The sequence below is a fragment of the Diceros bicornis genome, chromosome 26 (assembly GCF_020826845.1).
Source record: "Diceros bicornis minor isolate mBicDic1 chromosome 26, mDicBic1.mat.cur, whole genome shotgun sequence".
Classification (NCBI taxonomy): Eukaryota; Metazoa; Chordata; class Mammalia; order Perissodactyla; family Rhinocerotidae; genus Diceros; species Diceros bicornis.
Window position 1 is genome coordinate 20,980,137 of NC_080765.1, and position 15,142 is coordinate 20,995,278.

At 49.5% G+C, this 15,142-nt stretch overlaps 1 protein-coding gene across 2 annotated transcripts; it reads right to left on the reverse strand.

Moving 5' to 3' along the window:
• Positions 1-9,001: 9,001 nt before the first annotated feature.
• On the reverse strand, positions 9,002-14,499 carry STX4 (syntaxin 4). 2 transcript variants are annotated; one of them, XM_058569572.1, is made up of 11 exons: positions 14,246-14,499; positions 13,956-14,057; positions 13,744-13,843; positions 13,533-13,607; positions 12,660-12,730; positions 11,097-11,205; positions 10,947-11,023; positions 10,573-10,710; positions 9,534-9,644; positions 9,348-9,446; positions 9,002-9,252 (listed from the first exon to the last, which is right to left on the reverse strand). In XM_058569572.1, exons 1-10 carry the CDS (start codon positions 14,273-14,275, stop codon positions 9,366-9,368), a joined length of 894 nt encoding a protein of 297 aa, XP_058425555.1. In that variant the 5' UTR covers positions 14,276-14,499; the 3' UTR covers positions 9,002-9,252; positions 9,348-9,365. The 2 variants fall into 2 exon arrangements, with proteins under 2 accessions (XP_058425555.1, XP_058425554.1); XM_058569571.1 differs by having other exon boundaries at positions 13,744-13,865.
• Positions 14,500-15,142: the final 643 nt, after the last annotated feature.

Below are 15,142 nucleotides of genomic sequence, written 5' to 3' on the forward strand. Positions count from 1 at the left end.
TTCCTTTTTTTACTATTATAAATGGAATTGTTTTCTTGGTTTCATTTTTTTGGTTGTTCGTTGCTAATGACAAGAAACACAATAGATTTGTGTACATTATTCTTGTATTCTGAAACCTTGCTGAACTAGTTTATTAGCTCTAATAGTTTTTATGTGCAGATTCCTAAGGATTTTCTATATACAAGGTCATGTCATCTGTAAATAGAGATAGTTTACTTCTTCTTTTCCAATCTGGATGCCTTTTATTTCTTTTTCTTACCTAACTTCCCAGGCTAGAACTTTCAGTACAGTGTTAAATAGAAATGATGGGAGGAGACTTCCTGATCTCAGGGCGGAAACATCCAGTCTTTCACCATTTAATTATGATGTTAGCTGTGAATTTTTCATAGATGTCCTTTGATAATTAGCATGTTAAGGAAGTTCCCTTTTATTCCTAGTTTCTTAAGATTTTTTTTATTATCATGAAAGGGTGTTGGATTTTGTCAAATGTATTTTCTGTGTCTATTGAGATGATCATATGGTTTTTGTTCTTCTAGTAATATTCTGTATTACGTTAATTAATTATTTGACTTTGGGGTGTTAAACCAACTTTGCATTCCTGAGATAAATCCCACTTCGTCATGCTGTATAATTGTTTTCATATATTGCTGGATTTGGTTTGCTAGTATTTTGTTGAGGATTTTTACATCTATATTCATAAGAAATATTGATCTGTAGTTTTCTTTTCTTGTTATGTCTTTGTCCAGTTTTGTTATTTGGATAATGCCCAGATAGTCTGACTTCTGGCCCTCACTTTTCTTCTACCCTGACTTCCTTTACCTCCCTGGCTCTCTACCAGGACTCTCCCAGGGAGTGAATGCATCTTGGGAATATAAAATCATAGACTCTGCTGCTGGGGCAATAGCTAGCATCACCCCTTAGTCTATACTGTCAACTGCAGTTATCATCCCATCCCCAGCCAAATGGCTGGATAAATTGGGGCTCTTCACAGAATAATGCTCCAGGACCAGGGCTGAGGTAGAGGTAGGGACAGGCAGCAGGCTTTGTAGATGGGTTAGTCATTTGGGATTCAACCAAGGAAATTTGGAGACTTGTTCTCAATTACTTACAGAAATTCCCACCCCTGGAGCCTGCCTTCCTTTTAGTTCCTACCTCAGCTCTGACCTCATGTCTTACTTACTCTTTCCATTCAGCAGACTCCAGCTATGCTGGCCTTCTGTTTATTTGGTTTCTTTCTTCCCAGTCTTGAGGCCTTTGCACTTGCTCTTTCCTGAGGATGGAACCCACTGCCCTAGATTTGCCCGTTGATGCTCTTTCTCTTCATTTCTCTTCATTCAAGTCTCAGCTCAAATCTTACTGTATTAAGTTTCTATTGCTGTAATAAATGACCAAAAACTTAGCATCTTAAAAACAACACCCATTTCTTATCTCATAGTTCTGTAGGTCAGAAGTCCAGGCTGACTCAGCTGGGTCCTCTACTTAGGGTCTCACAAGGCTAAAGTCAAGGTCTTGGCCAGCCTGGTCTCTCATCTGAAGGCTGTGGCATAGAATCCATTTCCAGACTTATCCAGGTTATTAACAGAATTCAGTTCCATTTGGCTGTAGGACTGAGGTCCTCATTTCTTTGGGGCTGTCAGCCAGAGATTGTTCTCAGCTTCTAGAGGCTATCTACATTCCTTGGCCGGGGGACCCTCCATCTTCAAAGCCAGCAATGGTACATTGAGTCCTCCTGCTTCAAATTTCTCTGACTTCTCCTTCTGTCTTCCTCTTCTGTTGCTAGCTGGAGAAGGTTCTCTGCTTTTAAGAGCTCATGTGATTACATTGGGCCCACCTGAATAATTCAGATACTCTCCCTATTTTAAAGTCAACTGATTAGTAAACTTCATTACAACTGCGAAGTCCCCTTTGCCTTGTAAGGTATGGGCATGGATTCTTTGGGGACCATCTGCTTACCACAGTTCACCCTCTAGCCCTCAAAGATTTACTTCCTCCCAAGGCCCCTAAAAGTATCATCCTATTACAGCATCAAGTCAGAGTCCAAAAAAGTGTCGTATAAATCTCATCAAATCAAAAGTCTCAAATCTCATTATCTAAATCAGATGCAGATGAGGCTCTAGGTATACTCTATCCTGGAGCACAATTCCTCCCATCTGTGGACCTGTGCAACTAAAGAAACAAGTCGTGTACTCCCTACATGCAATGGTGGACTATGCATAGGATAACAGACATTCTAGTTCTAAAAGGGGAGAAATAGAAGGTAAAAATGAGTCACTGATCCAAAGCAATTTTAAAATCCAGCTGGGTAAATTCCCTTAGGTTTCCAGGCCTAGAAATAAGCCTCCATGGTTCTGTTCTGCCCTCTGAGCTCTCAGTTCCACCCTTTGGATTAGTCATCTTCCCTAAGAAGCCATTCCTGACTACCTGTTAGAACAGCCATCTCGGGCTGGCCCTGTGGCGTAGTGGTTAAGTGTGTGCGCTCCGCTGCTGGTGGCCCGGTCCGGATCCCGGCACGCACTAATGCACCGCTTCTCAGGCCATGCTGTGGCAACTCCCATATAAAGTGGAGGAAGATGAGCACAGATGTTAGCCCAGGGCCAGTCTTCCTCAGCAAAAAGAGGAGGATTGGCATGGATGTTAGCTCAGGGCTGATCTTCCTCACACACACAAAAAATAATAAACAAACAAAAGAACAGCCATCTCCAACCCCTCGTCATTTTTTGTCACATTACACTGCTTAATTTTTAAATAATACTTGTCATGGTTTTGGAATAACTTAGTTATTTCTTTACTCTTCCTCTCCACTAACATATAAACTCCATGAAAGCAGAGACCTTGTCTGTATTTTCACCTCTATTTCTCCAGCACCTCTAATGCCTGATACATAAGTCTTGCTCAATAAATATTTTATGAATAAATGAATGAATGAGTTAAATGTGAAATAGAGTGGTGTAGTAGGCTGAACAATATGTCCCCTAATATATCCACATCCTAAATCCTGGAACTTGAGAATGTTACCTTATGTGGCAAAAAAAGATTTTGCAGATGTGATTAAGTAAAGGATCATGAAATGGGAGATTATCTTGGAGTATTTGAGTGGGCCCAAGGTACTCACAAGGGTCCTTATAAGATGGAGATAGGATAGTCAGAGTCAGAGAAGAAGGTGATATGATGATGGAAGCAGAGATTGGAATGATGTGCTTTGAAATGGAGGATAGGGCCACTAGCCAAGGAATGCAGGCATCCATTAGAAGCTGAAAAAGGCAAGCAAATGGTTCCTCCAGAAACAGCCAGCTCTGCCAACTCCTTGACTTTAGCACAGTAAAACTAATTTTGGATTTCTAACCTCTGGAACTGTAAAAGAATAAAGGTGTGTTGTTTTAAGCCACTAAGTTTGTGGTAATTTGTGACAGCAGTAATAGGACACTAATACAATTGGGATGGGTTAACACTCACAGTGTGCGGCTGCAACTGCTAGTGGTCCCTCAATATTCCCTCTTCCAGAGTGGGACTCCTTCCTGGGAATAGTTCCTTAGTTCCCCTAGAACTTTTTTCTGGGCAAAAACCTGCCGAGGGTAAAGATTATATTTCTCAGCATCCTTTTCAGCTAGATGTGGCCATGTGACTACATTCTGGCCCCTAGAATTAGAGCAATAATTATTTGTACAATTTCAGCAATTTAGGATAAAGGGAAAGACATCCCCTTCACTTTTTTACTTCCCAAGGGCTAGACTGTGGAAGTGGTGGTGGACCATCTTGGACCACGTGGGTGAGGGCTATAACCCAGGGATGGAACAGCAACAAGATAAAATAATGACTTTTTTTTGTCATTCATGGGTCCTGATGACTTCATGCAAAGACCCACCATACTAATTTGTATTTTTATATAAGAGAGAAATAAACTTCTACCTGGTTTAAGCCATGGTTAGTTTGGATCTCTGTTTCATGCAGCTGTACCCATACACAACCTGATACAGAATTTGTACTTACTATCCATTATGTTGGGGCTGCTCTGAAGGGTGGATATCCATGCAGTTAAGGTGAGTTTGGGTTTTACTTTCTCTCTCTCTTTTCCTTTTGGACAGTTCCTTTGTAATGGTGCCATTGTGGTCTTACGATGTGTGTGAGATTGAAATTTACTAGGCACCAAGTTGATGTTAGAAGGTCTGGGGCCCCATGCCCCCAGATGTTTTTCTAGTTCACATGAGCAGCTACCACTAGTTGCCAAGAACCAGCAAGAATCAAGAAAGCTCACTGGATAGGACCTGAGGGTAAACATCTCAGAACAGGGGACAAAGGCTCAGACCTCACAGCATCACGACAACTCATTTTGGCATACCAACTATCATGGTGATAGGAAAGGAGAACTGAATAGAGAGTGCAGTCAGCTAGGATCAAGTTATGCTGCAGTGACAAAAACCCCCCATCTCAGTGGCTCACAAAAACAAATGTGTTTTTCTCATGCAATTCCATGTCCTCCGTGGGACAGCTGAGGCTCTGTTCTACGTCATCTTCATTCCAGAATCCAATCTGAAGGAACAGCCTCAATCTGGAACTTTCAATCTCAAGACATAGAGAGAAGAGAGGAAAGTTGGCAGATCCCACAATGGCTCTTAAAGCTTCTTCTTGGGAGTGATATATATTACTCCTACCCAAGTACCATTGCCTAAAGCAAGCCACAGGCCAAAAGCTGATGTCAGTGGAGTGGGGATTTATAATCTTTTCATATGGCGGGACCCCGTAGGGAGGACCAATGAATGTCTTTTGAACAACTGTAAAATCTTCTCCAGTCTGTCCTCTTTGTCACAAATACTGCCTTTGTGTTTCTTCCATGTGCAAAATAAATGCATCCTCTTCTCAAGGAAGACCACCCAAATGACCCATCTAATCATGGCATCAGGCTCAAGTCCAAGATCTCTAATAGTCTCTCTATCAGGTGCATATGTGGCTTCTCTTGATCCAGACATCTATGAAACAAACAAACAAACAAAATATAACACAATTTATCTCTGCCCTCCGCCACCACCGCCGCCACCACATTCAGCATATGAAGTGGAACAGGGGCAGGATAATGGCAGTAAACACTCCCATTCAGAAGGAAGAATGGGAGGCACACAGAAGTTACTGGTCCATAGTAATTCTACAATCCTGCTAGGGAGATATTGAGAAGGTCTCCCAGCTTTCCCTGGGAGTGGGACTGCTTCCTGGGACTAGTTCCCTAGTTGGTTCTTCCCCATGTTACTGGCTCTGCCCTTAGAGTGGCGTATCCTTTTCCATTTATTCTCCTTGGCCACATTTAAGAAGACATTGGAGGTTATGACTTTCTGAAGTAGAGCAGCTTTCTCGGTCTCCTTCATGCCCATAGAAATTTGAGATCCCTCAAGGTCATATTAAGTCTTGAACACTCACGGTCTTTTAAAAATGCAAGGTAATGCCTTTTGTTGGGTGGGGCGGGGAGGAGGGGGCTTCTTCTCTATTTGATTCGAGTCAGTTCCATGGGCCAACAGCCAAACCCACAATTCTTTTCAGACATGCCTCTCTCTTTGGACTTAATTGTAGGCAAATGGAGTCTACTAACTCCTTTGGGAGAAGTTGTATATTTCACTGGTTAAAAATGTAGATCACTTGCCTGGAGTTTCTGTATTCTCTTCCATTTCTGCTTAAAAACTGGCCAATTAGTTTCTGAGTCATCTCTTTCTTATAGTAACTTGTCAAATGCACCCAACAGCAATCAAGGCATGCCACCAATACTCTCTTTCCCAATTTTTTTGCCTAAAGCCCCAAGCTCATTTGGACATTTATATTCTTAGTTATTTCCAGCTTAGAGTTTAACCAAATGCTTCACCACTGCATAACACACATCACCATCTTTCCAACTTCTGATGATAGCTTCCTCACCAGCCACTGTGCAGCTCCAAAGCCACATAATTCAGGTTTATTTTTTCCTGTAGCAGCACCCCGCTTCTGGATACGAGTTCTGTAACAGTTGGTTTAGACTTATTATGATGTGGTACCAACTAAACTCCACACATCAGTGGCTCACAGCAAGAGAAGTCTATTTCTCACTGACATCACACATCATTTCACAGGTGGACTACAGGTCAGCCTCACGTCATCTTAATTCTGGGTTCCAGGCTGAAGAAGTCTTGATCTAGAAATTGCCAGACTCATGGCAGAGGGAAAAGAGAAGAGAAGCTGCCAGACTTCCCTTCTCTTTTAAGACCATTGGTGCTTAAAGCTTCTACTTGGAAGTGGTACTTTACATTTCTACTCACATTCCATTGGTCAAAGCAAGTCATATAGCCAACCCTTTTGTAAGGGGGGCATGAATGTATAATCTGCCTATAGTGAGGGGCTCTGTAGGAAGGACGTTATATATTTGGAACAATAATACAATTTACCACAGGGTTTACCAGAAATGTCAATCATTGAGCTTGTCCACTCTTCCTTCATACACACTCTGCTGCAGCGTTTTGTACCATGTAACGCCTCATCTTGGTCAAGGGTAAAGTCTTGACTCAAGGGAGACAACTCATAGGCAGGTCAATGTAGCCTGACCTAGACCAATCTGGTTCCTTTTCTTGGGAATTTGAACCATGAAATATTGAGTGAATGAGGCAATAAGTGGAGAGAGAGCTGCAGCTAAAAGGTTGTGATGCAAGATGGATTTGGAAAAACCACAACTAACCAAGACCCTGTTCCCTGAAAGTTGGGCTGACAGCAGCCAAGCCAGGATTTCAGTGTAAAACCTGCCCTTAGCTCCTCACTCAGTCTTGTTTCCCACATGGAAGGGGTATACACAAGAGAGAAATCTCCAGTGCATGGGTCCATTTGTCTGCTACGTCTGCTCCAAACTTGCCACTCACCTGTTCAAAAACCTTTCATGGGTCCCCTAGCCAAGGAAAAGTTCAAACTACTGAGCTTGGAATTCGAGGCCTCACTTGGCCATCTAGCCGCCTCTTGCAGGAGGTTATGGACAGCTTCCTGAGTGAGACAGATAAGCAGCCATTTAGGGGTGGCGCTGTCCAGTATGGCCAAGCAGAAGTCATAGGCAGCACATGGACACCCAATTACATAAATGTGGCATAGTCTCTGCATAGGTCTGATCGTCTCTATCAGATCCCAGTAGGTGCCACGGGTCGTGCAGTTATTTACTCTGAGGGCAGAAAGGTGAGGGAGAGGGCAAAGGCGACCAACAGGACAGGATTCCGCCGAAGATGCAGGCCACAGGGCAAGAGATGGAGAATCAGAGAAACCCAGAGTCCTCGTGTCCAAATCAGTCTTCTATCAGGGCAGGATCTGTCCGGCCCCACAGTTTTCCCATCGGGTGGACATCCAGATTGTGTTTGCACACTGCTAAGAATGAGGAGCTCTTTCCTGTAGGCATTTAGGGCTTCATCTGTACACAGGACACATGATCTCAGGCAGGACGAAGGCGTGGGTACCCTCCCAGACTTGCAAGTTCAGCGGCTGGGAGCCGGACCTGGGGACCCAGCCACGTCTTCTCAAGTACAGTCCCTGACTCACTACTCCTGCCAGTCTCTCACAAGAGCATGGCCTTCCGCCTCCTTTGGAGGTTTGATCATGCCCCTTGCGCTCTGTGATCCAATCACTTTTGGGTGCGACTGGCGAATCGCTCTGAGGCCCCGCCCATACCAGCGTCGCACGTCTAATTGCTGTTTAATACTGGGGTGCTCATTCCCCTAGGACGCCCTACAGACCAATCCCGATGCTCTTCAGGATCAATCTTTAGGTCCGCTGGCCAATCGTTTCCCAGTTGCGGTGGGCCACCACCTCAGCCACGCCCCATACACTCAGACTTGGCGCAGGCGCAGTACAACGACCACTCCAGGGCCACAGGGAGGCGTTGCAGGCGGGCGGCCAGCCGTGGATGGAGACAGACCAGGCAGGGGTCGCGTGTCACTGGGGCCCAATCCCGCCCTCTGGCCCCTCCCCAAGCCCAGGTCCAGGGGCGGGGTCGAGACTACACCAACGACATCATGTCCAGCCCTTCCAGGACTCGCATCACTCCGGCACCCACGTGTGTGCCCCACACTCGGCGGCCCAAGCAAGAGGTACTGCGGCCAGATGGGCTGGAGCTAGGAGCAGCAGGGGCGACAGCAGCAGGGGCCTGTGGGATCGAAAGTGGGATGGGACCGGCCAGCTGGAACCCGGCCGCCAGACCTGCTTTGGGTCAGGCGCCGCCCCACTCCAACCAAGCTTTGGAACCGGGAGCGGGCTTACCCCTGAAACCACGTGTCTGGGGACAGCCGCCACATCCAGCTCCAGAAAGTAGGCATGGGACTTGGAACTCTTAGAAATTTAGAGTTAGGGCCTGGAGCACAGGTGCCTCACAGAAAACAGGTCAGTCTCCTCTACCTCTACCTTCTTCAGCCAGATAACCCCTTAGAAACTAAGTGTGCTGATCCAGAGTTGCTGGCTCTCTAAGCTGAACTCTTATATAAAAGGCAATGCCTTTTTCTGGGCCCAGGGCCTGGCCTGCTGATCCTTCTGCCTGGCAACCTCTTCCCCTGCTTCTTCCCATAACTGGCTCCTCCTCATTTAACATTCCACTCAAATGTCACCACCTCTGAGACAGGCTGTCCCCTATCCACTGTATCCAAAGTAACAACCTCATTTACTCCACTACTTTTTCACGGTGCCTCTTCCTTTTGGCCTCAGGAATGTCCACCGATGCCACACACACGTCTCACCTGTGTTCCAGCCTGGCCTGGCCCAGCCTCACTGCTTCCGAGTTAGGTACTCACAGTGGTCTTTCCCCAGGGACAGTACTGAGCCAGATGTGGGTGTTACCCCCTCTTGCTCCTATTCATTCCTGTAGGAGAGTGGAAGGGCAGTGCCAGCCTGCTGTGGTCACAGCGCCTAGAACAGTCTGATCTGAGCCTTCCTGGGCTGAGCCTGGCCCCAAGGATGGCCAGGAGGTGGAGAGGCTGGATACCTGGAGGCCCTGGGCCAGCCCTTCCAGGAACACACATGCACAGGGGAGTCTCCAAGCGTTTTTTTAATTTCTTACAAAACCATGTGTCCCAGCCAAACAGGACACTGCAGGCCCTCCCTCAGGCATTGTGGCCTGAGGAGGCAGGCCCCCTTGAATGAGTGGCTGCCAACCCCAGAAAAACTGCCTCTATGCACAGGGCCAGTGTGAGGAAGGGGGTCCAGCTGGAGGCTCTGTCCTGCACCACCCCCAGCTGCTGAGACAGAAGGCAGACCCTGGATCCCTGGTGCTCTTAGTGCCTGCAAGGGAAGGAGGGAGAAGAGGGTCTAAGGGGAGGAGGAAAGGCTGGGGCCAGGGATGGGGCAGGCCAGGGGGCAGGCCCATAATATCTCACCAAGAATGCGCGACGCTATCAAACCAATGCAGCGATGACAATGATGACCAACAGAATGAGGACAGTGACGGACACACAGATGCCAATCAAGACTTTCTTCTGTGGGAAAGGAGGGTGTCAGGGAAACTCACTCAGGAGGGGAGGGAGGGCCACCCAGGGCTGGGAACGGGAGGAGGGGAGGCTCACCTTCCGCGCCTTCTCCTTGTTGTCCAGGGCTATCTTGACATCTTCCCGCCCATGTTCCACATAGTCCATTGAACTCAGGATGTTCTTCTCAATCCGGTTGATCATCTCCCCCTACTCGAACGAGTGGGCAGTTGAGGCTGGTAGGGATGACTAGGAGTGGAGGGCTCAGCAGCCCCTTTGCCTGCCCACCCCAGCCCCAAATGACTGAAGGACACTCCTGGCAGAAACACTGCACTAACATAGACATGGAGGCAGGACCACATCTGACAAAAGTTCACACTCCTGAGGGTGGCTTCCAGGCCCCCTTCCATCACATGGTCCCTTCTGCCCTGCTCCCTTGCCTCAGACAACCTCTATTTGCAGTGGTGGCTTGAAGCCCAGTGCTTTAAATGGCCCATACCTTTTCACAAATATGTCTGAATTCACCCATTCTTCTAGGCCTGTCTCCCAGCTGCTGTGAAGCCCTCCCTATCCCTGCCTCCTCATGGCACCACCAGCCTTCAGGTCCTGGTTCTACTGAATGAAATCCCTTCCCCATGACTCCCAGCTGCAAAAGGGCATTGGCTGCAGCACTAGTGGGGTCAGCTCCTATGGGACCAGGCTGGAAGCTCCCCTCACCCAGTACAAGCAGGGCCAGGGAAAGAAGACCACCTCCCACTCCAACCTGGCACAGGTTTTAGGAGGCAGGCCTTCTGGGGGCAACTCTGACTGGAGCACTTAGCAGTATAAAGGCATATTCTATTGGTGGAGGAGGAGCCTAGGTTGGGGCCATTCCTGGGGTGGGCTCAATTTAGGGCTGGATGCAACATGTAGAAGAGTGGTCATTTGGATAGCTGTGGAGGCAGACACAATTCTGGGGCATGGCTAAGGGTGGAAGTAAGGGCCAGTCTGGGGGCATGGCCCAGCCTGGAGGGAACCAAAGCCTCAGGAGAGAGGCTAAGGGTGGAGGTGGGCTGACAGTCACGGCTGGGGTTCTGACTGAACCTGGTCTGCCATCTGGGGGCTGGGTCACGCCCACCCGGCTGCCTAGGGCACCCACCTGCGTCTCCACCTCAGCAGCCACAAGAGTGAAGAGCTCATGAAGTTCACGGATACTGCGTTCAAGCTGCTGGATCTCACTGTGCCGGGCCGAGATCTCATTTAGGGCCTGTCGAGTTACCTGTGTGTCCTTCAGTATCTGGGGAGTGGACAGGAGTGGAGGGACAGGTCATCAGGAAACCAGCAGCAGGTAAGAAGTACCTGCTGAGCTCTGGGGCAGTCCTCAGGCCTAGAACTGGGGCCAGGGCCCTGAAGAGTAACTCTAGGCATGCTAATTTGTTCCCTCCTGGGCCTTAGTATTCCCTCAATCAAAAAGGGCCAGGGATCAGAGAGGATGGGAGGCCTGGGAGAGGGAAGCTGGCTGTGGGCACTCACATTCGACACAAACACCTCACTCTGCCCACTGTCCAGCATGTGCTCCAGCTCCTCATCAGACACCATTCCAGCATTTGCTGTGAAGGAAAAGGCCAGGCTCAGAGCGGGGGTCAGGTCACCTGACCCTGTGGGCCGGGCACCACAACTCACTGATCTTCAGCTGCCTCCGAATCCGCTCCACATTCTTCTCCCGGTACTCGGACTGCATCGAGTTGCACTTGTTGATGAGCTCCACGAATTGCTGGGACAGGATCCCATGCTACGGATGGAGAACACAGGCTAGGTACCCCTGGGAGGATCCCTGCCTGGTTTGGGCCTCAGCATCCCCACGGCTACAGTGAGCAAACAGCATGAGCCGGTATAGGGGCTGCCGCCTTAACCACCTTATGATAACCTTGAAAGGCTCCCGCATTTCTCTCAGAGTAAAACCCAAAGCCCTTCCCAGGGCCTACAAGGCCCTCCATGACCTGCCCCTCCCCCCACTTCCCCTCTGGCCTTACCTCCTCCCATTCTTGCCTCCCTCCCTCCCTCCACCACAGTGGGCTCCTTACTCCTCCCTGAACAAAGCACACCCCCACCTCAGGCCTTTGCACTCACTGTTCCTTCGGCCTGGAATGCTCGGGCCCCACAAAGGCCTTTGAGTCTTTGTTCCAATGTCACTTTCTAAATGAAGTTTTCTTCACCTTATTGAAATTGCAACCTGCCTTCTCCCAGCGCTCTCAATCCCTCTTCTCCTGCTCTTTTTTCCTGAATACTTACTCTGTTCTAAAATAATTTACTTATTTATTTTGGTGATTGTCTCACTCAATAAATCTGTTGAATGCTGGCGGAACACCCGTTTTATTGCTTAGCTGGGAGGTGTGCTAGTGGGCCTGGAGGTCAGCCTGCCGCCCAGATTACAGGTCCACCTGGGCCGTCAGCCTCTCACACTGACGACCACTGACGACCATCACAGGCTCCCCCTGAAACGGCTTCTCGCCTTGTCCATTCCCCTATTGCCTTAAATGTGCTCATTGGACTACCTTCCTCAGAGACACATCTGCTATCCTGGCTTCAGCTGTATCCTTTCAAGATGCCCAAACTGCTCCATATTCAATCTTGTGCTGAACTCTGGGCCCACCTACTCCAACTCTGACCTCCATAAACTCCAAACCACTCCTCACTGGGCATCCAGAGGGGGCTGGTCACATCACCTCAAATCTCCTTACTAAGATGTGATTCAGTGACCTTCCCTCCCCCAGGGAAGTTCCTCTTCTGGACTTCTTGACTTCTGCCCATGGGGCAGAGGATGTCCCTGTCACATGGGCAGGAAACCTCCCAGTCATTTATGACTGCTCCCTCTTCTTCCCTGAGCAGAGCCATTAGCTACCAAGTCCTACCTGAGTAATGTCTTTGTCACCTATTCAAGTTTAACTCCCCATCTTGGCTCCTAGAAAGCATGTCTACCCACAGCCAAGCCCAGGTCATGTCTGGAGACTCAACAACTTCTCATTGAATGGAGGAGAAGGCAGGGTGTTAGAATGGATTAGGAGTGAGGAGACCTGGGTTTTGGACTTGGGTAAGTCCTTTCTCTCTCTAAGCCTCAGTTTCCCCATCTGGAAAATCATCAGGTTGGACTTGATAATAAGAAGGAAGGGCCCTTCCTTCTTACTTCTGCCATCTAATGATCTATAAAACACTGAAATGACCTAGTTCTGGGAATAACAAACCCACCTGGGTTTTTCTCATTCTCGTGTTGACCGAGGTGTAATTCTCATCACCTTCTTCCTTCTGGGGCTCTATGGCTGTGGGAAGACACAAGGGTATTGCTGGGGGAGGGGTTTCACCTGTGGCTTCTGAAAATCATTTAGGGACCAGGACACAAGGCCAGGGCCATACCCCAGCCATACAAAAGAGAGGTGTTTATCTCCATAGGATTGGGGGTGGGGATATAATTTATCATAAAATGACTAATTCTGAACTTTTGACAAGAGAAAAGTTATATTTTTCTTTGCAATACATCAGAGAATTCTCACAGGTACGCAGAGGCCTCCTAACAAAACCCCCATCTGCCTGCCCAAGGAATGCACACTGGGCAGCAAAAATTGTAGGAGTAAATGGTTTCATTACAAATAAAGCCTCAAGAGGCAGGCATGTGCCATGGAAAGTACTATAGAGGGGCGGCCCAGTGGCACAGCGGTTGGGTTCGTGCATTCTGCTTTGGCGGCCTGGGCTTCACCAGTTCAGATCCTGGGCGTGGACCTACTCACAGCTCATCAAGCCATGCTGAGGTGGCATCCCACATAGAAGAACTAGAACGACTTACAACTAGGATATACAACTATGTACTGGGGGCTTTCAGGAGAAAAAAGAAAAAAAATGGGGGAAGATTGGCAACAGATGTTGGCTCAGGGCCAATCTTCCTCAAAAAAAAAAAAAAAAAGAGAGAAAGTACTGTAGACTGGAAGCCAGGAGACAGAGATTCTAGATCTAGGCCTGCTGTGTGACCTGGATATATCTCTGGCTTCTCTGGGCCACACACTCCCCATAAGCCAGGAGCTGGGCAGGAACAGAGGGAAGGATCTGTCTGAGGTCCTAGGAGCTCACCCTTCAGCTCCGCGCGGATCTCCCTCCCCAGCTGTTTGATCTCGTCGCGCAGGTTCTGCAAGTCCTGCTTCATACCTGAACAAAAGAAAGCCATGACTCCCAAACAGCATCCTATACCTCAACAAATCTTCCTGGCCACCACCTGCCTGGAACTGCAATCCCCACAATCCCTCTGGCTGAGCGTGCGTTCTGCACCCGGGGTTTCACTCACCCTCCTCGGGAAGGGGCGTGGCCAGGATGGTGACCTGCTGCTTCTCCAACACTCGGACTTTATTCTCCAGCTTGACAATAGCCTGCTGAATTGTCCGGACCTGGGGAGGGTGACCGAGAGGGCTGAAGGAGATATGGGGGTACTCCAGACCGCGCTGCTCCTCAGGTCTTCCAGTTCCCTCGTGAATCCAGGCCGGGACTCCAGGCTCTTACCTTCTGGAAGAACTCATCGTCCGGGCTCCCCAACCGCGCCGTGCCCGGGTGTACCACCAGCGCGACCCGCTCCTTGTTCTCATCGTCCGAGCTGTCATCCCCCTGCCAGGGCCAGGGTCACTGGCATCACTTCCTTGCTGTAGCTCTCTTCCCGCAGAACTCACGGGCTTCCGGGTCTTTCCTTCCTAGCCCTCAGCCACCCCTCCCTGCCCCAAAGACCAGGAGTCCTGCATTTCAGCCAGATCCCACCCCGTCCGCCCGTCCCCAACCCTGCTGCCCCGACTTCTCACCTGCCTCAGCTCGTGGGTCCTGTCCCGCATGGCGGCCGGAGCTCTCTTTCCCCGGCGCCGGAGCCCCGAGGGCCTCAAGATTCTAAGTTTGGAACTCCGGTACCCCACTGGCACTCTGACACTCCCCTCCGCCCTCACCCCGCGGACCCCAAAACCTCCCACGAGCCTCCAGAGGCTCTGTCCCTGGCACCATCCACAGTCAATGGGAAGGAGGCGACCTCGGGGACCCCCAAGTTTCCACAGGTTGGAATTCCCTTTTCTTTCCCCCCTCCCGCCCCGGTGGCCTCGGCCCCGCCCCCCTGGGATGATTCAGGGCATGCGCACGGGGTCGCGTCTCTTCCCCGCCCGAGGGAGAGGCAGAGGTCGGAAACTGTAGCGCCCCGAACGGAAGCAAAACTGCCAGGACGTGAGAACCCTCCCCCTCGACCGGAACTGTCGCATCTTTCAACGGAAATCTGCTTGCCAAAAGGGGTGGGAATGCGTCATTTGTACGTAATGTGAGAGGCCCTGCATCTCACATCACCCCATAGTGCCCCCCTGCGTCACGTGATCGACCGGGTCCCAGCCTCGCGGACCACAGAACGTGAGCCTTTGACTGTCACGTGTCTTGGCTCTGTCAACTCTGTATCTGAAACATCCTTCTCCCCACGACGTCCGCGGCACTCCGGCGCCCGAGCTACGCCCTTCCAGCCCACCGAGGCGGGGAGGGGGCGCTATCCCCAGAGACCTGTTGAGGCAGTGGGTGGTAGGACCCTTGCTGAATTCAGCTTTATTTCTTTGGGGCCCAGGGCCGTGGGCAGACGACTTAGAATTTGGGGCTGTCAGCATTATGGGACCTTGAAATTCAGAAAATAATAAGATCCAGCGTCAGAGAATTGCAGGGTTTTGTAGGCAGAG

Excerpts from the sequence above, each read along its gene's own strand:
- STX4 (XM_058569572.1), bottom strand. The coding sequence starts at position 14,275 with ATGCGGGACAGGACCCACGAGCTGAGGCAG. Across the intron at positions 11,206-12,659 it reads CGAGAATGAGAAAAACCCAG|CATGGGATCCTGTCCCAGCA; the intron begins GTGGGTTTGTTA and ends CTCCATCCGTAG. Across the intron at positions 10,711-10,946 it reads GTGAGGTGTTTGTGTCGAAT|ATACTGAAGGACACACAGGT; the intron begins GTGAGTGCCCAC and ends TCCACTCCCCAG.